The sequence below is a fragment of the Fistularia commersonii genome, chromosome 11 (assembly GCF_037954325.1).
Source record: "Fistularia commersonii isolate RoL2024-O1a breed Wild chromosome 11, RoL_Fcom_v1.0, whole genome shotgun sequence".
NCBI classification, from domain to species: domain Eukaryota; kingdom Metazoa; phylum Chordata; class Actinopteri; order Syngnathiformes; family Fistulariidae; genus Fistularia; species Fistularia commersonii.
This window is the reverse complement of record NC_141294.1, coordinates 16,452,394-16,480,096: the sequence shown is the minus strand read 5'-3', so window position 1 is coordinate 16,480,096 and position 27,703 is coordinate 16,452,394. Positions and strand designations below refer to the sequence as shown.

Sequence of the window (27,703 nt, the reverse complement as noted above, 5' to 3'; positions counted from 1 at the left end):
TGCCTCCATTTCTCCTCTCACACCAACCATCTTCCGGGTTTCTTTCCCTCCATCCATAAACCTCTTCTCTGGTCTCCCCCTACACCTGCTTCTGGACCTCCATCTCAGTCCAGAACATCTAGCATGTGGTGTCTCTCTGATGGACTCCTTCCTGATCCTCTCCAACATCCTCACTCCCAAAGAGGAACCTCCACATCTTCTCCTCTGCCTCCTGTCTTCTCATCAGGTTCACCAGGGCTGCTCTCACTCCCATCTCCTATACATAATAGTAATAATAATAACAATGTATTTTGTGTTTTGGGAATAACAACATCGATAATAATAATAATAATAATAATGTATTTTATGTTTTAGGACAAAATGAAATACAAATTCATTCATAGTTGTGGTGGGTTTACAATTAACCTTTTATAATTGACCATATTTGCGGTTAGATCAAATCGCTGAATGTCTAGAATGAATGTCTCGAAATAAAAAATGAAATAAATGTAGGTTTACTTCCTCCCAAACCAAATTAAATTTTGAATTAAAAGACATTTATCATGTATAATTTTCCTTTTTAAAATTATTTTTCCTCAAGCTCCACAAACAAACACAAAGTTCAATGAACATGAACAATAGCCATCACACTGGTGTGTATTTCCAAAAATTCTGTACTCTAAAATAGTTATGATAGTCGAAAAATTACAAATAAATGTAAATATTTAAACACATTTAGATATATATATATATATGGTCGAGATTTTTTTTTTGTTCGGTCACATTGGCAAAGGACGATGATGCATCATGATGACTGAACACATTCACAGCGCAAGACACCGTGCGCGCCCACACGCACACGCACACACGGTACACGATGTGTGTTTCCCGCCGGTCTCTGCAGATCCTCCGGGCTGTGCAATGCTGCCTTCTGCTGCTCAGTGTTGGTAGCTGCACCCAACACCTTTGGATTCCAAGGAACATCAGCAAAAACTGCAGGTACTTACTTTTTCAGGTGTGGATGTTAACATGACGGGAAATAAATGTTCCTGTGAGCCTTATTTTTGATCGGAACCAGGATGTAAGTTCTGGTCGTGCTCCTGTTTATTCAAACGAGTCCAGACCAAACCTGCAGATCCTGATGTGATTTATTGACAGGCAATTCTCTCTTTCCCGACAGTTTCTGGATATAATCCCTTAAAATTCCCCGATGACGTGTCCTGTGGCGGTGCAGGAGTTTCAGCGTCCAGTCACTGCAGCCGTGATTACAACCCTGAGTTTTCACAAAGTGTGATTCTTCCTCAGGTTGTCCTTCCTCACCCTCTGCACCGAGGCCGGGATGCGGGTCATCACGATGACGCCTTCGGGGGCGCCACCTTCCGCCGCCGCCCCCGAGCCCTTGGAGCTGCGCTGCATGCTGACTGCGTCGCCGCTGCTCTGCTCTGGCTCTGCACGGCGGAAGATGCTCCTCATAGTGGCCTGGAGGGTGGGAGGACCGAGCCGTGAGGGAACGCCAGGCGCGGCCGTGACGGAGGGTGCGGGAAGACGGGTGTTACCTGGAAGTTGTTGGTGACGAAGCAGTAGACGACCGGATCCATGCAGCTGTTCAGGCTGCTCAGCGTGACGGTCAGGTGGTAGACGATGGCGTGGTGCGGCATGTCGGGGTAGAAATACACCACCACCTGCAGCACGGGGGGGTTAGTCTGCTAGCGCGCTGCTTAGAAAGGTAGCAATTTGCTGTTTTATCGTGTGATGGGGTCGGGGTACAAAGACAGAGCAAGGCTGAGAGTTAGGAAAGCTAACAGCTACACGCTAGCGTTAATATTCATAAAATAAATAACAAAGGCTGACAGCTGGCGAAACACTGGAGAAGATCAGGCCCCCTCGGATGTCCCTCTGAAGACTTATCTAATGCTAACAATAAGCTAACTCAAAAAAGAAGGTTTGAATAAAAAGATGGTTCCAAAGAAGACGAATGATGTGTGTGTGTGTGTGTGTGTGTGTGTGTGTACATACCTGTCTGACATGGAAGGGCGTGAAACAGACAGTGAAGATGATCAGGACGGTGCTCAGCAGCTGAACGGCCCTCATCCTCCTCTCCCTGTGGAGACATGGACCCGTCACCTCTCTGGCTTCTCCCTGTCGCCTCCATGTCTCCTCCTTGTCACCTCCTAACTCCTCCATGTCACCTAACACCTCGTTCTCCGCGCTCCCACAGACCCAACCCGTTGTTGCGGTGCTTTGAAACTAATTGGCCATATGAAAACAAAAGCAGCAGTGGGGGGTTGGCGCCATTTGAGAGCCCACTGGAGTCCCAAAGGAGGTCCACAGGAGGTCCACGGGAGGTCCACGGGAGGAAGAAGACTAGCAAGGGGTAGCAAGGGGTTAACTGGTTGGGGCTTCAGCAACCACCAGAAACAATGATTTGGCCTTTAAAATGACTTCAGATCAGGGTGATCACTGAAAACCACTATCATTAGCAGCTGTATGAGGAGCAGCAGTTGTATGCACGTTTATATTTTTAATGTATATATACACACATTAGCTCCCCCAATGCCCCCCCGATAATGAATCCCCCAGTCTAGATGATGAATGAGTGAGTGAATAAATGAAGGAATGGATGGAACTGCCCCTGTGATCGGTCGGGGCTGAACCCCGCCTCCTCCCCCATGACAGGGAAGAAGGTAGAAGTGCTGCAGATAATGTACTAGTGGATGAATAGAATTGACTATATTTGTGTCCCATTTTCGCTGTGGCGACCCCTAAAGGGAAAGGCCGAAGGAGAAGGAGAAGGTATTTGTTTACCGTTTCTGCTTCCAGGTGAAGACCGAACCGACGAATGAACGAATGAACGAATCACCTGCTTTGCCGCATCAGCCGGCGGTCGGTGAGGGCCCACATGATGCGCAGCGTGAAGGCCACGATGATGATGAGAGGCAGGAAGAACTCTGTGACGGTGAGGAAGAGCAGCTTGGAGAGGCAGCAGCCGGCGTGCTGCAGCGCCGTGGACAGGAAGGAGTAGGTGACCACGGTGGCGAAGAGCCACACCGACACACAAACGCATCGCGCCACGTTGGAGCTGCGCCAACGACGGGACGCCTCCACCTGCGAGGCGACGGGAGGGGGAAATGACATCACACACGCACAGGTGTAAACACACACACGTGCACACGCACACACCTGCACGATGGCGAGATAGCGGTCGACGCAGATGCAGGTGAGGAAGAGGATGCTGCAGTACATGTTGACGAAGTAGCTGAAGATGTGCAGGTAGATGCAGGTGAGGCAGGTTCCTCGGCTGGAGTAGAGCAGCACCCGCGTGGGCAGAGACAGGTTTACCAGCAGGTCCGTCACCGCCAGGTTGATGGTGTACGTCAGTGACGTGCTGCGGCGACGCGTCCGGAAGCAGAACACGTACAGAGCTACCGTGTTCAGGACAGTACCGACCTGGAGGGGAGGAAAGGAAAGGAAAGGAAAGGAAAGGAAAGGGAAGGAAAGGAAAGGAAAGGAAAGGAAAGGAAAGGAAAGGAAAGGAAAGGAAAGGAAAGGAAAGGGGGAGAGTAGGATAGGAAAAGGAAGGAAAGGGAAGGAAAGGAAAGGAAAGTAGGATAGAAAAAGAAAGGATAGGAAAGAAAAGGAGGAAAGAAAGGGAGGAAAGGAAAGGAAAGGAAAGGAAAGGAAAGGAAAGGAAAGGAAAGGAAAGGAAAGGAAAGGAAAGGAGGAGAGTACGATAGGAAAAGAAAGGATAGGAAAGAAAGGAGGAAAGGAAAAGAAAGGAAAGGAAAGGAAAGGAAAGGAAAGGAAAGGAAAGGAAAGGAAAGGAAAGGAAAGGAAAGGAAAGAAAGGAGGAAAGGAAAGGAGGAGAGTATGATAGAAAAAGGAAAGGAAAGGAAAGGAAAGGAAAGGAAAGGAAAGGAAAGGAAAGGAAAGGAGGAGAGTAGGATAGGAAAAGGAAGGAAAGGGAAGGAAAGGAAAGGGAAGGAAAGGAAAGGAAAGGAAAGGAAAGGAAAGGAAAGGAAAGGAAAGGAAAGGAAAGGAAAGGAAAGTAGGATAGGAAAAGAAAGGATAGGAAAGGAGGAAAGAAAGGGAGGAAAGGAAAGGAAAGGAAATGAAAGGAAAGGAAAGGAAAGGAAAGGAAAGAAAGGAGGAAAGGAAAGGAGGAGAGTATGATAGAAAAAGAAAGGAAAGGAAAGGAAAGGAAAGGAAAGGAAAGGAAAGGAAAGGAAAGGAAATGAAAGGAAAGGAAAGGAAAGAAAGGAGGAAAGGAAAGGAGGAGAGTATGATAAAAAAAGAAAGGATAGGAAAGGAAAGGAAAGGAAAGGAAAGGAAAGAAAGGAGGAAAGGAAAGGAGGAAAGGAAAGGAGGAGAGTATGATAAAAAAAGAAAGGATAGGAAAGGAAAGGAAAGGAAAGGAAAGGAAAGGAAAGGAAAGGAAAGGAAAGGAAAGGAAAGGAAAGAAAGGAGGAAAGGAAAGGAGGAAAGGAAAGGAGGAGAGTATGATAGAAAAAGAAAGGATAGGAAAGGAAAGGAAAGGAAAGGAAAGGAAAGGAAAGGATAGGAAAGAAAAGGAGGAAAGAAAAGGAGGAAAGGAAAGGAAAAGAAAGGAAATGAAAGGAAAGGAAAGGAAAGAAAGGAGGAAAGGAAAGGAGGAGAGTATGATAGAAAAAGAAAGGATAGGAAAGGAAAGGAAAGGAAAGGAAAGGAAAGGAAAGGAAAGGAAAGGAAAGGAAAGGAAAGAAAGGAGGAAAGGAAAGGAGGAAAGGAAAGGAGGAGAGTATGATAGAAAAAGAAAGGATAGGAAAGGAAAGGAAAGGAAAGGAAAGGAAAGGAAAGGAAAGGAAAGGAAAGGAAAGGAAAGGAAAGGAGTGGTTAGGAGATAGGAGAGGACAGAGACGTGAGATGAACCAGGCGTCCCTGAACGCCTCTGGTGTCCCACCAGGAAGATGAGCGAGTTGAGGACCATCAGCGAGATCCACAGGCTGTAGAAGTCCTGGTAGAGGTCCTCGTCCAGGTGGGCCAGCCGGTGCAGCTGCTCGCGGCCCCTCCTGCTGCCGTTACCGGGGCGGGGAGACGAGGACGAGTTGAAGAGGAGCAGGGACGGAGAGCTGCTGGGGACAACCATGGTGGACGTCATGGAGGTGGACATCATGGAGGTGGACGTCATGGAGGTGGACGTCATGGAGGTGGAGGTCAAGGGGCTGTCGGACAAAACCACACTGTGTTTAAAGCACTTTTTAAAATTTGTTTTTCATAAAAATCCATATTAGACATTTTCCTCACACACACACACAAACACAAACACAAACACACACACACACACACGCACACACACTGTTGCTGTTGGCATGGCTGCATTGATTTGAGTTTATTTAGATGATCTATGAATAGAAACTGTATTTATTTGGATGGATAGAAGGAGGGAGGGATGGAGGGGATCCGGGCTTTCTTTCATCCCCAGATTTAAAAAAAACATGGACGTTTGGCGCATACCTGCACCCCCCCCCTCACACACACACACACACACACATACACACAGTCAATTTTATTTTGGCTGGATGGCGCCTGGTGACATCACCAGCTGGAAAAAAGATGCTGCGTGATTTAAGGCCATTTCCGTGATTATTTTGAAAATCCATAAATCAGTTCTGGCTGTGTGTATGTGTGTGTGTGTGTGTGTGTGTGTGTGTGTGTGTGTGTCCAGTATGCAGTGAATTCTTCCCACGGGTCACATGGAATCTGTATTTCCGATGGCATTCGGGAGGTCGACCCCTGGCGTCCTCCAGCAGCTCAGCAGGAGGTCAGCTATGCTGTCCTTCATTCACCCCAAGAAAAGCAAAGCATCATTCATTCATTCATTCATTCATTCATTCATCCACTCTCCTTTTCCTGGCTGCCATTGGCCGAGACCCCGGGTTCACCCTGTCAATCAAACGCCATGTCGAGACAGATCTGATAAATCTGGACCATCGCTACTTCGCGGTTCGATTCTTGAGCCCTGGTTGCTTTGCTGATTTTTTTTTTTGTAATCCGGTTCTCACGAATCTTACGTTCTTTAGCATTTTTTTTTTTTTTTTTTTTTTTTAGTATTTAATTTTTTTTTCCACAATGAAATAGCCATATTCTAGGCAGAGATGAATAAAAAAAATCGAAAAATTAAACTAAAATTCGTTTTATAAGATAAATAGACTTGTCTCTAGCTCAAACGACTTGAGGCAAAAGTCCTGCAAATTACGTCGCTAGATTGGGACGACAATATGGTTTTGGGACTTGATCGACGGGAGCCATGGCGGTTTCTAAAACCATTTTCAACCAGAAAGAAGGGCAACAACTGCCTGTAACGATGTTTCTGAAGCAAACATCACTAGTAAAGCATACGTGCAGGGAGGTTTGTAAAGGGTTCGCTGAGAGCTAATGAATGTGAGGATCCACTGTAACGGTGTGGACCCTGAGGAGCACACATGCTAGGGATGCTATCAAGTTAGCATGTAGCATTGCCTTAGGAAAAGAAAGGAAAGTAAAGGAAAGGAGGGGAGTAAGGAGGAAAGGAGGTAACTACTTCCAGCTTCTTTCACCCTGGTTTGGCCCCGACTGATAGCGGGACGACTCAAACAAGAAGTGACGCGATAAGCTACAATTAGCTATGAACTCGCATTCGCTAACATTTTGCTTTTCATGGTATGCTAACAGCTCAAAAAAACCCGAACAAATCTATACAACTCAGAGGGATTATGAGTGAGCTAATCTTAATCTGAACAGGAGTGATGCATCTCGGTGTAACCGCGTGATAACGTCGTTAACGTTGGCGGATAATCAGATTATAATCCGACATTTGGATTAGCATCTGTAGCCGCCATCGCTACGGTTGGATGCCGCGCCGCTGTTGTGTAACCAAAGCATCACCCGCACTATAGAGGCCACACCTCCTCCAACAACAAAGATGTGTGTGTGTGTGTGTGTGTGTGTGTGTGTGTGAGACAGTTAAGTGAAGCTCTCATACTGTCCACTATCAGATGCATATTAACTAAGCTAACTCTTGTTAGTTTGTTTGTTTGCAGACGATTCTCTGGTTTTCTTTAATGATGATGAAACATGCTAACCTCACCTCTGGAGAAGCTTCTGGTCAGATGGATCTTTTCTGCTGGAGCCGGTGGTCCCTCGGGTTCCTTCTGGTCCACCCAGACCCGGTACCCCCACCCCCCACCCACTCCCCCCCCCAAAAAAAAACAATGCTTTGGTTTTCAGCTACCTTGCGACCCCTGCTTCAGCGGATGCTCCTGAGCTCCATCTCCAAGACGCTCCCTGAAGTCCCTCGGCTTCTTCTCCGCTCTGTCACCGAGGAGAAACATCCTCTCATCCCTCCATCTCCCTCCTCCCCCCATTTCACCCTCTCCCCCTCAGTTTAGTCTTCACACAGGAAGTCTTAGGATGTGTTTACATTCTGCTCTGCCAAACACATGTATGCCCATGTACACTATATGCACACACACACACACAAATGCACACAGGCGCGTGCACGGGTCCTCCAAAGCATCATTAGCTGCTATACGAGACAGGACTTTCTGCGTTTTACAGTGAACTGGAGAGGTTTGGGGAGCTTGGCTAGCTTCTCTTCACTATCTCCTCTGCAGGACCTTATATAGCTTTTTATATTCAACATCAACCACAGCTATAGATTTCATCCCTCCGTTGCTTTTAAAAGTCAAATCAAGTGAGACTAGTTTTCACTGGGCATTTCACCGGCCCATTCGTGGATTATCATTTTCAAAAAAAAAAAAAAAAAAAAAAAAAAAAAATCATCTCTAACCTGCTGTCAGACGTGACGTTGCAGAAAATCATCCAAAATAACAACTGATCACTGAACATTCACCTGAACGCTAACTACCCCTCATCTGTACATCTGCGTATGTGTGTGTGTGTGTGTGTGTGTGTGTGTGTGTGACGAACACGCCTGTCCTCTACGCTCCATCTGTCTCACCGAATGAGATGGGTTGACGTGTCCCCCCCCAGCCCCCCTTCCTGGTTTCCTGTCCCGTGGACCGCCATCACTCACGGGCCTGACGGCGTTCCTCGGAAAGATCCGGAATAACGGATGTCAGAGGGGAGAGCCATAGATCACGGGGGAGGAGGAGGAGGAGGAGGAGGAGGAGGAGGGGGAGGGTGGAGGGGAAATTGGACAGAAGGCAAATATAGAGAAGTGACGGCTCGTCCACGTTTTGGCGTTCTTTCCCCGCAGGTGAGCGCGGGAAGGTCACGTGACCTGGAATGAACAACAACGCGCTCAATACGAAAACAAACGCCACATCACAAACTTTGCACAAGATAAGATAAGACAGAAGATAGCAAGACATCCACGCATAAATAGACAGCAGGGAGGACAATAACTGCAACAACATCTGGGATAAGAATGGACGACAGAAGGGTGAACTGAATGACAATATAAATAGAGTGACAATAGCAATGGCAAATAGAAAATAAACGAATGCTAACTGAAGGGTCAAAAGGCAGACGCAGTGGATGAATTGATGCTAACCGAAGGCTAGCAGAGGCTGACGCTAACCAAAGATTGATGCTAACCGAGGGATAGCAGATGTTGACGCTAACCAATGATTGATGCTAACAGAAGGTTGGCAGAGGTCGACGCTAACCAAAGGCTGACGCTATCCGAAAATCGGTGGCGGTTGATGCTAATGGAAGGGACGTGTCAAAAGGCAGACACAGTGGATGCATGGATGGTAACCGAAGGCTAGCAGAGGTTAACGCAAAGCAAAGGTCGATGCAAACTGAAGGTTGGCGGAGGTCGATACTAACTGAAAGGACGAGCCCTGAGAGGGAAACTGGAAATCTGTGTTTATGTCGAGAACAGTCAATGATGGATGGGGACGACAGGGTTTCTGCATATCTTAAGCCTTTCTATCCTCCCACTGCAGACAGACGGGGGTGGAGCCGCTGCTGCCGTCCCACCGCAACAACTCGGTCTTTAGTTTGAGCCTCTGAAGCACCTGAGGAACCTATTTGACATTTGAATGAGAGGCTGAACGCTCTCCCTGTGTATATTTATGTGTATAAATGTAACTAAATCTAACCTAACATCAAATAAGTGTAACTACTCCTTATTGTTAAATAACTCTTGAATTTAATGTTATATATGCATTTGCATGGATGTTGCTTGTTGCTCTGTTACAATATAAATCCTTTTAAATTGTCAGGTAGAAAACCCACATTACTCCATCAATCAATGATCAAACTACCCAAGTGAATAAAGAAAAATATCAAACACTGGTTATGACATTAACTTTTTTTCAAAACTTTTTTGACACAATCGAGAGGGGTAGAATAAGTACAACCAGCAATTGTGAGCTGCTAAGAATTTTATGAATACATTTTTATAAAAACATAACACCGATGATAGGGCGATTTCTTCAGCCACAATAAAGCTAGCTTTCACTGCTGCAGTGTTTTTGGATGCAGCTTTCATGAACACATAGTAGCTTGCTTTTAATTCTTAGACGTTGTTCTTTTTTTGGAAGGCTAGCTTTAGCATACTTAGCTCCAAGATTGGTGTTAAAATGCACACGTAGATTGTATTTTTTGGAAACCGATGCAGCCTCATAACACAAGAGACATACCGTTTTTCCTCCTCATCTTTCTTGAAACATCCTTCCATCTGCATCAACTTTGCCCTTCCTGGACACTGAGGGATCATTTGTATTTCTCAGTTCTGCTAGTTGAAAATCTCATTACTGTGGACGCACTGCGATCTAATGGCAGGATGCCGTCACTTTGCGGGTAACATGGTCGGCATGAACCGTGGGAAATGTAGTTTATGGTCAATGCACGCGTTTGACTTATATACACTGCTCAAAAAAATAAAGGGAACACTTAAAAAACACATCCTAGATCTAAATGAATGAAATATTCTTATGAAATACTTTGGTCTTTACACAGTTGAATGTGCTGACAACAAAATCACACAAAAATGATCAATGGAAATCAATTGTATCAACCCATGGAGGTCTGGATTAGGAATCACACTCAAAATTAAAGTGTAAAAACACACTCCAGGCTAATCCAACTTTGATGTAATGTCCTTAAAACAAGTCAAATGAATCTGTGTTGCTTCCTGAGTGGACACTATGATTTCACAGAAGTGTGATTGACTTGGAGTTACATTGTGTTGTTCAAGTGTTCCCTTTATTGTTTTGAGCAGTATATTTTAAGTCAACCAGACCTTTTAAGACGTTTAAGACCTTGAGTTTGACACGTGCTTTAGAGACTTGCCTATCGATGGCGGCTCCTCTGGCCTCCTGTCGGCAGCTGCAAGAAGCGAGGCTGTTGGTGGACCTGCGATTGGTGCTCGTCCCTCTGGAAACCACCTGGAGTCACGGGTCGACCAAACCCAGGAAGTGTTCTGCCAAGCGGCGCCTGGACAGGAACATCTCTCCTTCTAAAACGGACAAAAATAAGAGGTGTTAAGGTCCGGGTGTGTGTGTGTGTGGCACCTGCCGTGTTCCACCTGGATGAAGCGATTCATGTGTTCACAGGGAAACAAGGAAACCGACGGCGGGAGACCCAGGTGAGCAGGTGCTCCGACAGGTTGCCTTGGCAACGGACCGTGGTATTACTGGGTGTTTAATCGAGTGTCAGCGTGATGGGACGCAGGATCCGCGAGCACGAGGCGACACACACACACCGGTTTTAGGGTCACACACACACAGGGTCCGGTAGCGGCTCACGCTGTCGGGCACAACAGCGCCCTCTAGTGGGGGGTTGTGGTGCAGGGACACGGAATAAGACCCGCCTTTACGACCCCTGGAGGTCAAACTGACACGGCAAACTCCCGATTCTCGTTACATGTTACATGTCCTTTATGTGGCCCAGCGATGGACCGCTCCAGGGAGAACCTGCCGCTTTCCCAGTGACAGCTGAGATGGGCTGCAGCCTCCGTGACTGCAGGACAAGCGGTGTGGAGAGAGAATGAATGAAAACTGAAATCTGCGTGTCTTGTCAGTTGTAAAAAAACATGTTTATTTTCAGACACAGGTTTAAACGCAGCTGCTCTTCCCGTTTCCTCCGGTTTGAACCGAAACCGTCACTCGGCGGGTGAGACCTTCTGGGTTTGAATCAGTGCGACGGAGGAAAACAGGGAAACAAGACAAGACATTCGGGGGTTCTCATCGTAGCCGATACGGTAACAGCATAATCCGCTCGTCTTGTTCCATACGGACTTTATTTAAAAAAACATTCTGCGTGTCTTTTTGACTCCGGGAGCCTCGTAGCCGACCAGCTGAGACCCCGAAGGTGGAGGTCACCTGAGGACACACCCCCCATACTGGCCTGCCATTGAGACAAATAGTGCAATGCCAAGTGTGTCCAGCAGAGGGCGCACCTCCGCCTGTAGCTTAAAGGTCATTAAGTTAGCGGAGGAGGCTAACAGGAGGCTAACAGGGGCTCAATACACACCAGCTTGGAGACACTGGCAATGAGGTTCTCATGGGGGGGTTATATAACTATTATAGAAATTATATATAAATCTATATGAAGGAAGTGTGAGTACCTTTGCATTGGATGGTCCTCAAAGGACAGCTGCATTTTCATTTCGGCAAAAGAATTCACTTTAATGGGGGGTCAGCTGACGTCCGGATTCATCCCCGCTCTAAAGGCGCATTCATGCTCGACGTTAAATACGCAAAAAGGGGCGGAGCTTGCTGGCCGTCTTCTACTTTCCCTTCCTGTGTCTTCCTGTACGCTCCCGTGGAGTTTGTGAGCAAACGGAGCAAAGCCGCGGGAAGTTGCATGGAGGCAGGGTTGTGCTATGAAGGCAAGTGGTAGAACAAGGGAGAAGAATTCTCCATGATTTTAAAGGCGCCATCTTTGTTGTCTAAAAACAAACCCTGGAGTGAACTCTGCCGCTGCCGTTGTCCTCTCGTGGATGTATCGCTCAACAACCGTGGAGACAAAAGGCTCGTATGGGACGTATGCGACCAGCCCTCTGTAAACAGAGCGGACTTGTTTACCAAGACCCCCTGAATATGAATGAACCTTTGAACCTGTTTGCTTAAGAACGTAATCGCAGGTTGTCAAGACAGTAGCAAGAGCCCGGATAGCTCAGTCGGTAGAGCATCAGACTTTTAATCTGAGGGTCCAGGGTTCAAGTCCCTGTTCGGGCGGTAGCTCTTTTCTGAGGTTGGGTGATCTTCTTGGAAGCGGACATTGCTCAGTGTTCCTCAGGAAGATCCTGAACCGGTAGCTGCCTGCTGTTCATGGGTCCTCCATAATGATTGGATGCAGTCGACCAAACCGGGGTTTCCTTCTAACTCCCGGTCTCTTAATGTCACTGCACTGGAGCTGCCTGTCTAGTTGGAGTAGCTGAATTCCAAATGTTCAGATGCGGAGGTTCTTCGGACGTACCCTTGTTTGTTCATGATAAATCCTAAGTGTTCATCGTGACCGTCAGCTGGAACCTTCCAGCCGGAGCTCCTGATCAGAACCTCCTCAAATCGGTAACGGACAAGAGGTGCGGTCCAGAGGGACGGATCTTCTGGACTTTTGGACATGGAGTAGATGTTTGAGGAGCAGCAGCAGTTCTCAAAATGAAAACCTTTTTACATTATCATATCAATAGCTAACCCTGCTGAATGCTAGGTGTGTATGTGTGTATGTGTGTGTGTGTGTTTGTGTGTGTGTGTGTGTTTCTTTGTGTGCGTGTGTCTCAGTTGGCCTCTTGTCTGTAATGCAGGACATAGTAGTCATGGACGTACATCAGGACGGCGAACGGCTGGCCGATGATGAGCGAGATCCAGACAGCGGCGTTGCCATAGTTACCGTGCAGGAAACGGCCGACGAGCCAGGCTAATGGAAGCTGATGGAGTAAATGAAAAAAAAGAATAAATGAAATGAATAAAGAAAAAGACCAGGGAGAGACTGGGTTGAAATTTTGTAGTTTTCAGCTGCACTTCCTGTGCGGGAAAACTACAATCATGGCGGGGGGGAGAACGCTGACAAATCAAACTATGCTACACACACACACTTTCACACACTCTGCCCCGACCTTCGTTATAAATGCCACGTTTTCACCAGCGCCAGAGTCTGACCGCTACTTCCTATCTGACGCTACGAGGAGGTCGGCGGCGGCGGCGAGGAAAAAACTCCCTTTCCGTAAAATCGGTCGCCACGGTAACCGCCAACGCCGAGTCTTACCTGAGCCATCATTCCCAAGAAGGCCCACAGCCTGAACATCCGGAGGGGGATGCTGACCAGGTACTGAGGAGGAGAAAGGGAGAGCCTGGTGAACGAGTGAACGGCGCCGGAAGGGGGCGGGGCCTTCGGAACGTTCACTACCTCGTGGAAGAACGCGGACAACAGGAAGACAGCTGATTGGCTGACCAGCTTACTGAAGCCCCGCCGCAGCAGCGGCTTGTAAAAATGCCTGAAGGAAAGAGAGGACAAAGTACTTCATGAAGTCCACGCATCACCGACACACCTTGAGTACTTCCATAACCCGATGATACTTTGAAATACTCTGTACGTTCGCCCACAGTCACCGAGACATGTTTGGCTTTTCCACGCCGCGGCCGGAACCCTGAACGCCTCGCCGGCCACTCACCGCAGACACCACTTGTGGACGGGGATGTTCCAGTTCTGCCAGAAGTACGTCACCGTCTCCGAGTTCCTGAAAGAAGGAGTCGTGAGTGAGGAGAGAGGAGGGGAGTCTTCCATCGGAGCCTCAACTCATTCGTTCAGTCATCATGTTCAGTCAGAAAAAAACATCATGCTGCTATGGTACCATATACCATTATGGTATTACTGACTGACCTTTTGCACTAAACTTTACAAAAAAACAAATGAAAACAAAACTTTAAATGACACATATTTATGCACTTTAGTATTCGTGCCGCCAAATGTCTGTCATCTTTCCATCTCAAAAGCAGCTTGTACCTGCGTGCACTTTAGACCTTAAAGTTTATAATGTCTTTTCCGCACTATAAGACGCATTGGATTATAAGGCGCACCTTCAATGAATGGCCTGTTTTACATCTGTTTTCATATATAGGGTGCACTGCATTATAAGGCACATAGAATGGAAACTACTGTAGTGGCTGGGGTTGTGTTATGTATCCACTAGATGAAGCTGTGCGAAAGGGAATGTCAAAAAAATGTTCAGATAAGTCAGTCAGTCAAACTTAATTCACAGAATACAAACCAACGTTCAAACAACTCTGTTCACTCCCAAAACAAGTTAGTGCATTCACAGTACGGTACCATACGTATCGGTAGCTCTTACCGGGATTTGCGCCGCATTCGTTGAAAACAATGTTTTTCCATCTCCATTTGTTAGTTCAAAGCTTTTCATAAAACTAAAGAACCAAGAAGGAGCGCCTCTAAATTCATTGAGGTTCATGTCGCTAGCTAGCGCTGTTGCCTCCATTGGAATAGTGACTTTAGGGATGCTTCTGCTTGCCGCTCTCTGTTCAACAACACACAAGTTCCAGTTTGTCCTCCAACTGTATCTGTCTCACTTTGTTTCTTCGGAAACTGTCTAGTCTTCTTTACTCGGCGCGGGTCATCTTGTCGTTTCCTCCACTTCTGTACCGTCGATTCGTTAATGTTGCATTCTCTCGCCGCTGCTCTATTCCCGTGTTCTATCGCGTGACTGATCGCCTTGAGTTTGAACTCTGCGTCGTGCACGTGTCTCTTGAAAAGTGCCATTTTGTCTTTTTTTTTTCCCACACAAGTGGTGTGGGACTGGAATTCCCCCTTTTACTGTTTTTACCGTTACTACTTCTGCGACGCCCCCCGACTACGGTAGCCATAATTAACCAATATTGATCCATATATAAGGCGCATCCGTTTATAAGGTGCACTGTCGGTTTTTGAGAAAATTGAAGGCTTTTAGGTACGTCTTATAGTGCGGAAAATACAGTAGTTTAATTATTATATTGGGATTGTGAGAACGGTCTTCTCCTTTCCTACATGTGGAGAATGTGACAATAAAGCTGACTTTTACTTTGACTTTGAAAAGAAGCAAAACACAGATGATCCATCCTGGTAGCAAGAAGTTGAAACGTTCATTCATCGGTTCAGGGCGTCACACACACACACACACACACACACACACACAGAGGTATTTACCACCAGTCCTTGTAGAACTCTCGGTCTCCGAAGCGCAGCAGCTCGGCGCTGAAGTTCAAGGAAGAGTGGAAGAACCAGTAGAAGAACATCAGCCACAGCAGGTGGTTTGGAACCTGGACCAGAAGAGCCACACATCAGACTGAGACCCCCTTCCAGGACTTCCGGGGGGTTCTTTTACCCATCTGACCCCCTTCGCCTCTTGCATTTCAAACCCTCCATTTTTGTAGTTTCCCTTGACTGGATTGTAGTTTTAGTTTATTTGTCGCTTTCGCGGACCGCGAGGAGGCTTTAAGGCGGGCCGACCGTTTCACATCGGAAACCCTGAGGTTTAACGCGTTGCCATGGTAACCCCCCCCCCCCCCAGAGGCTCGCAGGAAACAGGAAGTGTCTTCACTCACAGCCAATCTCAGGAGCCTCTCCGTCATCCTGGACAGGTCCATGTCCTACAGAAGAGGAGGACACGGCCATCAATCACCCAAACTAATCGAATCAGTCGGCGCCATTTGTAATATGCACGCCGGCGTGTTTTTCTTCCTCCTCCTCACCTCCAGAGGCTTCATGGAGCTTTGAATGATGGGGATCATCCACTGATAGCAAAGGAGATTGGAGAAGAAATTCATTTTCAGACAAGCGTATTGTGTTGGTGTTACACACACACTCACACACACGTGTTCTCGCAGGTAAAGGTCACCGGGTTATTCTCACCTGTTGAGTGAGAGCGACCAACATCTGGACGAAGAAGAGCTGGAGATGGAGAAGAAGTGACACAGAAATGAACGGCTGGTTTGGGTCCAACATGAACCTCCTGTCAGAATCACTGCTATAAGAAACCCGAAGGGGAGGCTGATGGTCCTACAGAAGCCATGAAGGTGCAGCTATGTTCCTGCTTTATCTGCTTTCGCACTGGAGGAACCGTTTGTAAGTCCTAGAACCTTCTCAGCAACGAGGTCAGTTCTTGGCGCTCCTCTGCCGAAGCAGGGTCTTTGTAAGGTTCCAAAGGACGTCACCTGATGCGGGCGACTGGTAGAAACTTCTTGCGTACTGCAGAGCACCATTTATGAAAGCTCTCCTGGTCTCTCCTCAGATGTTTTCTTGGGACAAAATGGACAGAAGCAGTGAGAAACAGAGTGCTGAGGGGATCCAAGCTCTTCTGGCATGCGGGGTTTCCAGAGCTCGCAGGGGAACATCTACATTTGGGACCAGAATAGTGCGGAGTTAGCTAACGGCTAACGGGGTTTCACACAGCGAAGCAATTGACCATCTGATGGTCCATGGTTCTCATTCCATGAACACCATGGCAGCGTCCTCCTCCATGTTGTCCATGCCCTCCTCTTCTTCTTCTGTGGTTTGTTTGGGAGTGCGGACCTGAAGGTGTGCATCACACCGCTCCCAACCACGGTTCCTCCCTGTCTGTGGGGATGCTAAGCTAAAAGGTTCCCCTGCAGGAGGCTACTTCCTGGAACCAAACTCAAGCTGAACTTTTCTGTCCTGAAGCGGCTGCTATCTCCTGAGCAGGAGGATCCTGGCCACCTACCTACACCTTTGACCTACAAACCCAGTTTATCCAAAACCATCCTGGAGGACTCCCATGTGCTACATTGTTGACGTCCTCCCAGTTCCTGACCGTCCCGTGATCCAGCTGTTCAGAGGAACATCTGTAGTTTGTTGCAACCCCTTCGATACATCAGGCGGGGGTTCTGTTCTAACAACGCATTCATAGACCGTCTGTAAAAGAATTGACTGGTGTCGTTCAACTTGACTGAAGCTCCTCCCTCACTTACCACGAGTCGCGCGTCTTCGGAGATAAACGATTCAACTAATTCCACTACACTGGTTCGGTGCCACCGTGTCAGCGGATCCCAGATGTGTGAAATGCGATTATGACGCTGGAGAACTCCGGCACCGACGGCACCCGCAGAAGAACCTCACCATCTCGAAGAGCCTCCTCAGCAGGAAGCCCATGCGGATGGCGGGCGACCGGGGGAAGTTGAGCTCGTAGCACAGAGTCGGCGCCAGGACGAAGTAGTACAGGTCTGCGGTCGACGAGGGCGGGGGGGATGAACACATGAGAGGTGACGGGATGGATGGACAGGGTGGACGGGTGGAGGTGATGCCTCACAAATAACACACGGGTACCTTTAAGGGTGAGGTTGCCGGGGTAACACACCTTCGGGTGGCCTCCTTTGGCACTCTGAGGCGTCGGGCCTGTGGGGAAGTGGAGGAGGGGGTTTATTCACAACATCGAAATGAACAACGTATACAGGAACATCGTTCTGGGACGGAGCTTGATACTCAGCTTGCTCCTATGATCCGATTAGAAATCATGCATGCAAGAAAAATGCAAAGAAATCTCTGGGTCACTACCCACAGCTCGTGACCACAGGCGAGGCCGGGAACGTAGATCGAGCGGTAAATCGAGAGCTTCGCCTTTTGGCTCAACTCCCTCTTCACCAGGACGGACCGGTACAGAGTCCGCTGAGATCGACCCCAGGATATTTGAACTCCTCGTGGCCGCGCCTAGAAATTCTGTCCATTTAAGTTATGAACTTACTGGCTCCACCCTTAATCCTGCAATGTGTTGCTAACTTTGCTACACTTTATATCTAAACTTCAGGCGACCCTTCCGACCCCTCGTCCTTCGAAGTTCCCGCCGTCCTCTGCGCCAAATCCCCGTAAACGTCTCCTGCCTTCTCACGGACGACGCCCTCCATCGCCGTATCTCACTGACAACAACTTCTCGATCTCTTCATGGACGAATCCACGACACGCACCCCTCGCTTGTGTTTATCCATGATTTTCTCTTGGCTACCTGGCGGCGGGCGGCGCGTCCCACTGATCCTAACTCAGATCAAGAAGCGAAAAAATCCCCTGAGGAAAGGCTCGGACCTGAGAAAACTCCCAAGCCTTGTAAGTCAAAGTTCTGTTGTATGTATTTTTCTATTCACAGAATCCAAGCGGCTGCAGGTTGAGACTGGTTGCAGTAACACAACCCCGCCAGTAGATGTCACTGTAGCAGCGCGAGCAAACCCAGGAGGCGCCTCCGGACCGAGCCAGGAACGCCTCCGTCCAGCGCTTCGGATGCGATCGTTACTCACAGGACAGCGACCTTGACAGCCTCTTGACCTTGGCGGTGCTCAGCTCCCGGCACCACAGGTTGACGTCCTTGTAGGAGTGGAGCTTCAGGAGCAGGATGGTGTAGGCGCCCAGCACGAAGGCGCCGCCCACTGACGGGGAGAGAGGAAGACCAAGAAGTTTTTAAGAGGAGAAAAAAAAAAAAATGGCCGTGACCGATGAGTTTGAAGGTGGTACTCAATCACAGCCTATCCCGGCTGTGATTGGGTGACGGGTGAAATTCCCTCTGGACCAATCACAGGGACACAAACGGGGGCCTCCAACCATTCACCCTCTCATTCATACGTTTGGCAATGTAGGGTCCTCATAGAGAACCGGGAGGAGAACATGGAGACTCCTTTCTGGTCTTCTTGGACCTTCTGCCTGGCAACTCCAGATCTTCACCATCTCAGTGTGACCCAAGAACCTCCACAACTTCATTTCTGCCTCCCCAGTGTCTCCAAACCAAACAACAAGGCCGCTCTCGCCCTCCGTCTCTGGCACTTTTTCTCCGGTGTGCTTGCACACATTCCTCCACAAAGTATTACAACTTCTGATAAAAGGATCTGAAAGTTATATGTGTTTGAATTTCCTGAACGGGGAACTTTAAGCGGCTCATACTTTATTTTTGAGAGGCCTGCTATCTAATCAGATTATTATTGAGGCATTTACTTGTAGTTCCCGCTGTGGCCACTAGGGGGCCCCCGAGATGGTTTTCTATACGAAACATCTCGACTTCTTGGTTCTTAATGCCTTCAGCACTTCCGATCTTTTCCTGAACAAAACGTACAGGGTGAGATGACGTACGAGCGGAGGCAATGGAGAACTTTGAAAAAGTTTTGAGAAGAAAGATGTTGAATTTCCTGCTTCATGATTAAATTCTAGATTGCATATGCTGCGCTTGGTAACACACACACACACACACACACACACACACACACACACCTGCTGTTCCTCCATCGCCCTTCCGGTGCTCGAGGGGGGAGGACGGACGGACAGATGGACCGACTCCTTCGCACCTCGCCTCCCGAGGAGCGAGCAGACGAGGGCAGAGGCGGTGGGAGATGGACAAGGTGAGGAGGGGGGGGGGGGGGGGCAGCTCTCTAGATGTTTGGAGCTGTGGGACAGTAAAGGGATCTTCTGGAATAGAATGGTGAATTAAGATCCTTGCGGTCCCTGGTTGGATTCTCTTTCTGTTCTGAGGCTCCATGTTCTCCTCAGGGTTCTCCAGGTTCCCAGACACATGCTGGAGACCCTACATTGCCCCTCGCCTCCATCCACCCTGTGACCCGCTGAAGACGTGGAGTTTTACGGAGCGACTTCCACTTCCTGTCGTCCTTGAACACCTCGTGGAGACGGGCGGAGCCTAGGTGACCTCTTGACGACCTTTCTCTGCACACCGACCTTCTCCGCTCCCACCTTCAACCCCTCCGCTCGCCTCCACGCGTCTTTCTCGCAAGGACAAAGGTAAAAACGTCCTCTCTGTCGTCGTGACGACGACCCCCGGCGTCGGAGCGCTCACCCGGGGTCACGGAGGGCACGAAGAGCACCACGGCAGCGGGGAACGTCAACATGGTCGCCGTGTTGGCACAGTGGACGAGAAATCCCGCGCGTTCAGTGAACGCGCCCTGGAGGGAGGAGAGGAAACGGGTCTGTTTCAACATGGCGGCGGGGGTGGAGGGTAAACGGGCGGAGCATGACCGAACATGGCCTCCATGCAGATGGTGAGACTAATTTCTCATTTCAAAAATTGTGCAGATGCGACACGGCGCTGGTGTCTGGAGGAGGAGAGGGGTGGTGTTGGTTTTAAGGAGACCGTTTTAGAAAAATAATCCCCCCCTCCCCCCTGCGGACTTCAGCTCCAAAAAAAAAAAAAAAAAAAAAAAAACGGCATCTCGAGGAGGAACGCGTGGCTCCAGCCGTACTCACCCTCGACAGCTGCCTCTCGGTGTAGAGGGACACCAGGATGAAGACATTGGACACTGTGGAGAAACAGAGAAGAGCTTAGATCTCCTCCGTGAGAAAGCCTGGCTCTTCACCGTGATGGTTATCTCCTTAGACGTTCCCCCGCCCCCTGCCTCGGTGGGTTCCTGCAGGCCACCAATCAGCTGTTGGGCGTCCGTCACCTCGCCGAGCGGCCCCGTGGATCTCCCCGGGGACGGATCCTGAGCGGCGGCCTCAACAGCTCTGGTGTCGGCCAATCAGAAGAGGCAGTGGTGCACGCTGATGAACTACAACTCCCAGAGTGCCTTTCCATACATGTGACACGTGTGAGAGGACATATTTGTAGTTTTTTGGGGGGGCTACATTTCCCAGCACCTTTTGAGCATCTCCAACTTCCATCCCACTGGTGGACCTCACACCAAGCATCTGTTAGCCCAAACAGAAACCAAGAGCAGTGTGTTCCACTTCCTCGCTGGACCAAATTCACTCATCCATCATCAATCCCTTTTATCAAGCACTCAGGGTCAAGGGTCAGCTGGAGCCGCCCTGTTCTGGAAGTTTTAAATTGTGGTGGCGGCCGCGATGTAGAGCGTCTGCGCAGCTGGAAACATCCCAGGATAAGACACTGTTCCTGCCACTTCAGGAAGAGGTGACTCTCCTCAATCCCCTGGTTTGTTCTACACGAGGCTGTTAATTGGGTGGCTTTTGAGAAACCTTCTAGAAGAATCCTCTGGAGCTGCAGGGCCCTGCGGACGGGTGCGTTCACCCTCTCACCAGCCGCTGAGCCTGCTGTTCCCTGGAAGGGACTCTCACACGGCTAAAAATACAGCCTTATTTATTTTATGTTGACGTGTGTGTGTGTGTGTGTGTCTCTGCTGCCGCAGTGAGAACAGGCGAACGCCCCGGAGGGGTGAACTGTTCTACTCTCGCCCATCGTCGTCATCTGTGTGTTTATTTACCTCCGTCCATCCATCCTTCCATCCCTTCTTCTTCACCCCCCCACCCTTATCCTCCATCGATGCAGCAGCTTACATCAGCTCATTCATCTCTCCTGCACTGACCCCCCCCGGCCCCTCCTCCGTGCTTTCGTGCTCTTTCACCAGCCTCCTTTAAACACACACACACACACACACACACCTCCCTCCTCTGTTTCGCCACTTTCTCACAGCAATTTTTTTTTTCTGATTTTCCTTCAGGCAAAAGTTGTCAGTTATTGCTTTGTTGACCCCCCCCTCCCCACACACACACACACACACACACACTGAAGAGATCTGACACAAGGCAACGAGGTGCTCTGATTGGTTAGAGGGGGCGTCCCATCTTAGCGTATCTCAATTTGGTGTGTGTGTGGGGGGGGCTTCCCCTTGGTGAACTTGACAGCAGTCTAAGGGTTGATATTTCGAGCGGAGGCGAAATTTGTGGTAGCCATGACAACGCTCGCCGCCACACCGGGCGGCCAATTACGGCGGGCGAAGAGTGATTTTGGTCCCCCGCTCCGCTCGGCACCTAAAAGGACGCAGCCGGAGATCGAAGACGCTCTGACCAGGAGAAGAAAAAAAAACAAAAAACAAAACAACAACTAACAAGGCGCCTCTGAACTGCTGCGCCGGGTAGAAGATGACACATCGGGCTGTTTCGGGCGCCGTTTCCATGGCGACCCCCCGCGCCGAGGGGCTACTTACGTGTATCGGGGAAAAAAAAAAAAAACAAAGTTGAGCCTTCGCGGCTCGGGGAGAAGGGCTGCGGCGCGTCTTCCTCCGCAGCGCCTCGGTATGTAGGCCAGGTGACTCGCGTCTCTGGAGACGCCGCGGCGCAGCAAACACGAGCCCCATGACCGCGCATGCATGTGTGTGTTGTGTGTGTCCCCTGAAAGGCGTCACTTCTTTCGCTTGTAAATGTGTTCACACGGTGAGGTGGAGCTCGGTGTACCCACCGATGATCAAGCACAGCGCCGGCCAGCTGTAGGGGTCCTTCAGGAACAGGGACACCACCTGGATGGGGTCCACCAGGATCCCGTACCTGGAGCAATGGGGGGGGCAGAGGAGACAGCTATGAGGAAAAAGAAAAAAAAAACAGCGACACGACATGAAATAATAATAGATATATGGATAAACTGAGGAGTGACATCCTCAGGGGCGTCGGGGAAAGCGCCTGAGTGAGAGACACTTGAATTAGTTTCCATCTTCTGCTTGCTGGTGGTCCCGTTCTTTGAAAGAGGTGACATCTTGCTAACTTCTAAGATGGGTATCTCATGATAGCTTGTCCTGGACTATCCCATGGAGAGCCCATGCAGAAAGTCCTCCTGTGGGAATCCAACCAGGGACCTTCTGGCTGTGACGTGCGAGCTGGAAGCTCTGCACCACCGTGCCGGCCTGGATTTGGATGATGATGATCCATATTTGGATATAATCTCCTGAATTATCTTCTCAAAGCTGAAGTGTATTTGACACACAGCCACGGAGTCCTGCCTTAATAACACGGAAAACCTCCTGCATTGAAAATTAAAACTAGGGCTGTCAAGCGATTAAACGGTTTAATCTAGATTAATCAAGATAAATGTATTCATTATCAATTGTGTTTCATCTTGTGGGTGCAAAGAGACTCATGATAGAAGCGGGGACACACACACACACACACACACGTAGACACACAAAAACAATCTCCATAGTAACATGGTCCTTCCATCCAGCTGCTGAGACAGACAGACTTTTTGACATTATCTGAGACGTTCCCTGAGGATCTGTCCATGCCAGCCGTGACGTTGCACTAGTCCCAGCAGAGGAACGCCGGAAAGATGTTTGCTTAGCGTTGACGTGGTTCTAGAAGCAGGACGTGAAAGGAAAAAAAAAATTCCTGTGGAGCGTTATGACCACATCCGAACTTCCCATCCAGCGGGCGATGTGTTGTTCAGTCGGCCATCTTGGTGAGGTCTGTTGCGGGGCACCGGAGTGGATTTGGAGTTGTTGCTCATGCATTCAGGGTTCAAATCAATCTGGATGGATGTGTTCATCTCCGGATTGAAAGATATTTAAGTAGAATCACGCTCGGCGCAGTCACACCAGGCCCTGCACCGACTCTCTGTGCCGCCTGGACTCTGCCAGAAGGAACCGGCGCCAACTTTGGACAGATCGCATCCGGTCCAACCCATAATCCATGCAGCCGGCGTTACCAGGGCGACCGGAACAACCGCACGGGCCGTCTCTTCTGCCCTGACACGTCCGAACGGGGGAGTTTCGCAATCCTCAGAGGAGGAAGGGCGGGAGGGTGGAGAACCTGCCTACCTCAAGAGGTTTTCCAGGAAGAGGCGGGCGTTGCTCAGCACCTGCGAGGGCAGAAAATAAAATTAGAAACCAGAGTTTCCCTTGCAGAAACAAAACCCCGTCGTCTCTTTATATCTCCCTTCTCACTCCCTTTGTCACGTCTTGGTTGGTAAATTGGATAAAAGGCGTTCCCTCTCTTTTACCTCTCTGTACTGCTCTTCTCCGTCTCTTTCCTCCCCCAGATACGTTCATCCCGCCACCTCCTCCCGTCGTTTTTATTTTTTATCTCTCCTCCTCACTCTGCCTATTTCTAAATGGATTGTAATATCTCATTACCCGACACAAAGGCTGCGCGCCCAGGGACGGGACAGAAGTTTAGCGGGAACGGAGGGGTGGTGAGGCGGGGGTGCTCTTGCGATGAACACAGCGATCTGTGTTCAAAGCCTGGATTAGCGTGAGGAAGGAGGCTCCTCCAGCCTCATCCTCATCCCGCTCCCCTTCGCCCAGATTCCGCCGTCTCCTCCGAAACGCGACGCCGAGGATTTTAAATCACAACCTAAAATGGAATCGTGCGCGAGTGTGTCTTAAGATAATTCACGCTCCGAGAACTGCAGGAACGAGCGCTAACTGAAACCACTGGGGGAATTTTTCACACGCCGCTTCTTCCGCGCTCCTCTCCCGGGGAAAAACAGGAAAACCAGACCCAGGAGGAGCCGCAACACGTAACCAGAACATCCATTCAGGCCAAGCTATCTCCTCGGAGGACACACTGAACGCAGTCCTCATCCGAGATGATGGGATCTCTGGACACGCGGTGGTCAGAAACCATCTCCCTCCTTAAAGAGAGTCTGATTGATCGGGGAGGAGGGAGGTCATGGACGCCGGCTGGGTTCCATTATGAAGGTATAGCTGGTCAAACCCACCGGTCTGCTTACAATAAACCTGCGTAAAAGACCTCTTGGTTCTGAACTGCAGGGTCAAGGGTGTGCGTGTGTGTGTGTGTGTGTGTGTGTGTGTGTGTGTGTGTAAAAAACAGCTGGTGGAGCAGAGTACATTTTATTCTGCAGTACGTGGGATGACTTGGCTGCACTTTGGACTTTTCAAGGACGTGTATTTACCCCCACAAAGCTGCAGGCGGATGTCAAAAGCCAGCGGGGCCGTTTTCCAGAAGTTCTGGACGGAGAAACACAAGTACCACTCTTTTTTTTCCTGCACTTCCACCCTCCAGAACTTCTGTCCCGTGATCCAAGCTGTCGATAGCATCGCTGAAGCCCTCAAAAATGTATCACTTGCCAATAGCTTGTGTGTGTGTGTGTGTGTGGTCTCACCAGCATCACCACACACCAGTTTAGGATCCCCCTGTAGTTGTTGAAACCGCTGGCTGAGCTCAGCAGGGACTCCTGCGTCTGGTGGCAGCTGCAGACATGAAAACCAGGGAACATCTGGATCAGTCCATCTGAATCCAGCTCTTCTAGAACATCACAAACGTCAATGCGCTGCGGGGAGACATGCACTGGGATACTTAGATAGATACTAGATGGTTCAAAAGGGTTTTTAAGAGATCTTTAACTTGAAATCTGGGACCTGCAACCCCTGCAGGTTTTTTTTTCAGTGTGCACTTCACGTCCCTCTCACCTCTGCGGGAAATCCCAGCATCACGGTTCACTTCGCGATACAAACCCCGAAGGAATCAGTGGCATTTCACATACTAGAGGGAATTACTACAAGTTCTTAGGTGCGATTGGGCAAATCTGCTTGTAATCAATTTGAATTTAATTTGTTTTTTTTTGTGTGCGTTTTAAAAGTTTACTCCAGTTCTTGAACGGAAGTCCCAGCCCGCCATTCAAGGACGGTAAAGTTTGTAGCTTCCGACATGGAGGTGGGGCAGAACCCCCATCCTCACCGCCTCCCTGGGGGATAAAAGTGACCTTTAATCTGTTAATTCTGAGTCAAACTAGCGAAAGCGGCTCACAAAAGCTAATTCGACGTCAATGTAAAAGGGGAAAGTTATCAAATAACTTCGTAAACTAGCTAAAACTGCTCGCTAACTCACCTCAGTCTTTCTGCCGTATCATGGTTGCGCTTCTTCTTCTCGCCCCTGGTTCTGGTTCCTTCCGGCGCCAGTTCGGGGACGCGGGACGGCGGCACCACCACCGGCGGTGGCGGCGGCGGCAGCAGCAGCGGGGCTTGCCTCCCGTCGGTGGACCGCTGGGACGCCCGTCTCCCCGCCGTCACGGTGGCCCTTCGCCTGCGGGTGAAACCCCCGCCCGCCTCCGAAACGCCCATAGCGGGTCAATGAAACACGCACACTTCTTTATGAAAAAAAGAAAAACAACCCAAAAGAACTACAAACTTCTGAAAATAAAAACTACAAACGTCCGAACCGAGCTAGCCGCTCAACTCCACGTCCGCCGCATCCGGGTGTGTGGCGCGAGCTCGGACGGCCGCCCACTTCCCTATTGGCTGGAACGCGCTCGCGCAGTAACCGTCAGGTGAAGAGGGGCGGTCACGTGACGCCCCGCCGTGACCTCTGACCCCTAGCCCAGGTGTGACGCTGCCTCGCAGAACTGGAAAGTACACTAAAAGTAACAGCATTGCTTTTTAATGTATCAAACTTTTATAAAATTTAAGTTTATTTGTGTGCAGCTAACTTATCTGTACTTTTCTACTGCCTGTCTAGTCCAGAGGTCATCAATCTTTATCACTCAAAGGGCCTTTTGGAGCCGCTTCCCCACAGTAAAGAAAACAACCCTTTTGAAATTATACTGAATCAACATGGCATGTAACTTTTTTTTTTTTAAATTATGTATCAAAAAAATATGTGTTGCATGTTTTTGTATCAATGCAGAGAAAACAAAATTACATTTCTGCATGCGACAAAATATTTTGAACTCCGAAAAAAAGAGTCTGTCTTGTATTTATGAAAAAAAGTCAAACTTAAATTATCCACCGGCAGCAAACCAAAAATGTCTTCCTCTCTCTCTGTGTGCTTGTCATCCTTTTTACTGACGCTAACAGCAAAAAAAAAAAAATTACACAATTTATTTGGATGTTACAAGATTGCCATCATCTTCAAATATAAAATGACATATAAAAATGAATGAACTAAAATAAAATACATTTCAATTAAATACTTCATTATTTTCAAAAGTCACAGGGAGCCGCAGGTTGCTGACCCCTGGTCTACTCCTTTTAATGCACATATCCATGCGTATAATATGTTCTTATCACCCCACCTGTAATTCACGTGTAAATTATTGACATAACATACTTTATACTTCCTGTTCATTTAACTCTCATATCTGCACCTGCAGTTTTTTCACACAGCTGGTGAGATGCTACGCTGCATTTGGTCACCCTGTGCTTGTACGCTTGTAATGACAATAAAGTTGAATGCAATCAAATTATTTGGTCCTTTGCTGTATTTTCTGCATTTACTATATCAGAGTTCGACTTTAAAAGTACACGCTGGTGTAGTACTGATCCAACCGGTGTGCAACGGGTATTGCAAAAACTGGGTGTGTACTTCTGGTAGGTATTACTACATAGCGAGTAGATGTACAACTTCCCTCCCTGGTAAATGATTCATGTACTTTTACTACTGTGAATAAACCCAATTTTAGTGGTTAGAAAAATGCAATATCACACGGAGGCATCCATGAGTATGCAAGGCAGCCACTGTTATGATTATAAAAATAATAAACAATACTCTGTGTTGAAAGTATGGGTGATACAGACTTTATGCTTCCAGCGCAAAAGCTGTTGAATATTTTATAAATTATTTTAAGCTTTACGTGGGAGTGTCTATGCTATTACACGCACACACACTGAATTGAACGTGACATTGCATGAGAAAAGTGAATTATATCCCCCCCAAAAAAAAAAAAAAAAAAAAAGAAAAATCGTGAACCCTCTCTGCTTGAGAGAAGAAAAAAAAAAACAAAAACAAAATGTTTTGACGGGATCATCAGACAGTTGAGAATTCCGATGACCCCAGAGTGTCGGTGAACGCCTCACTGCAGCCTGCAGGGCGACTCACACATGTGTGTGTTTTCCTACTTTGCTTCAGCTTCTGCTTTGATAACAATCAAAACTCTTAGGAAGTACTACTACTACTACTACTACTAATAATAATAATAATAATAAATAATAATAGTGTCTTGGATTGAGGTGCCACTTTGATCCGGGACGCCTCCCCTGGTGAGTTCACCTGTTGCATTACCTCCTTTATTTATATGCTTTATTTCACAAAATATCGCCGAAGCAGAAAAAAAAGAGAA

General features: G+C 48.5%; 2 protein-coding genes and 1 non-coding gene across 4 annotated transcripts; 1 reads left to right on the top strand and 2 right to left on the bottom strand.

Moving 5' to 3' along the window:
- Positions 1 to 379: 379 nt before the first annotated feature.
- Positions 380 to 10,343, bottom strand: gpr20 (G protein-coupled receptor 20). Its single transcript, XM_086155371.1, has 7 exons — positions 10,258 to 10,343; positions 4,916 to 5,177; positions 3,160 to 3,426; positions 2,840 to 3,084; positions 1,996 to 2,080; positions 1,536 to 1,661; positions 380 to 1,458 (listed from the first exon to the last, which is right to left on the bottom strand). Exons 2-7 carry the CDS (start codon positions 5,156 to 5,158, stop codon positions 1,261 to 1,263), a joined length of 1,164 nt encoding a protein of 387 aa, XP_086011497.1. The 5' UTR covers positions 5,159 to 5,177; positions 10,258 to 10,343; the 3' UTR covers positions 380 to 1,260.
- dgat1b (diacylglycerol O-acyltransferase 1b) lies at positions 8,086 to 25,876 on the bottom strand. 2 transcript variants are annotated; one of them, XM_086155368.1, is made up of 19 exons: positions 25,477 to 25,876; positions 24,752 to 24,839; positions 23,445 to 23,485; positions 22,097 to 22,182; positions 20,149 to 20,201; positions 19,742 to 19,847; positions 18,204 to 18,332; positions 17,245 to 17,313; positions 17,038 to 17,141; positions 15,814 to 15,852; positions 15,654 to 15,695; positions 15,507 to 15,551; positions 15,109 to 15,221; positions 13,583 to 13,648; positions 13,318 to 13,405; positions 13,177 to 13,239; positions 12,738 to 12,838; positions 10,258 to 10,423; positions 8,086 to 8,236 (listed from the first exon to the last, which is right to left on the bottom strand). In XM_086155368.1, the coding sequence occupies exons 1-18, from the start codon at positions 25,707 to 25,709 to the stop codon at positions 10,258 to 10,260; spliced, it is 1,632 nt and encodes a 543-aa protein (XP_086011494.1). In that variant the 5' UTR covers positions 25,710 to 25,876; the 3' UTR covers positions 8,086 to 8,236. The 2 variants fall into 2 exon arrangements, with proteins under 2 accessions (XP_086011494.1, XP_086011495.1); XM_086155369.1 differs by lacking the exons at positions 8,086 to 8,236; positions 10,258 to 10,423 and having other exon boundaries at positions 12,089 to 12,838.
- trnak-uuu (transfer RNA lysine (anticodon UUU)) lies at positions 12,074 to 12,146 on the top strand. Its single transcript has one exon. It is a non-coding gene; the product is annotated as a tRNA-Lys (tRNA).
- Positions 25,877 to 27,703: the final 1,827 nt, after the last annotated feature.

Bases quoted from the DNA above. Each gene is read 5' to 3' on its own strand.
- gpr20 (XM_086155371.1), bottom strand. From the start codon at position 5,158: ATGACGTCCACCTCCATGACGTCCACCTCCATGATGTCCACCTCCATG. The intron at 3,427-4,915 runs GTGGGACACCAG...CCTCCCCTCCAG, and splicing joins TCAACTCGCTCATCTTCCTG to GTCGGTACTGTCCTGAACAC. The intron at 1,662-1,995 runs GTATGTACACAC...CCCGTGCTGCAG, and splicing joins CGCCCTTCCATGTCAGACAG to GTGGTGGTGTATTTCTACCC.
- dgat1b (XM_086155368.1), bottom strand. From the start codon at position 25,709: ATGGGCGTTTCGGAGGCGGGCGGGGGTTTCACCCGCAGGCGAAGGGCC. The intron at 15,853-17,037 runs GTGAGGTTCTTC...CTCCATCTCCAG, and splicing joins TGAGGAGGCTCTTCGAGATG to CTCTTCTTCGTCCAGATGTT. The intron at 15,552-15,653 runs GTGAGGAGGAGG...CCTCTTCTGTAG, and splicing joins GCTCCATGAAGCCTCTGGAG to GACATGGACCTGTCCAGGAT.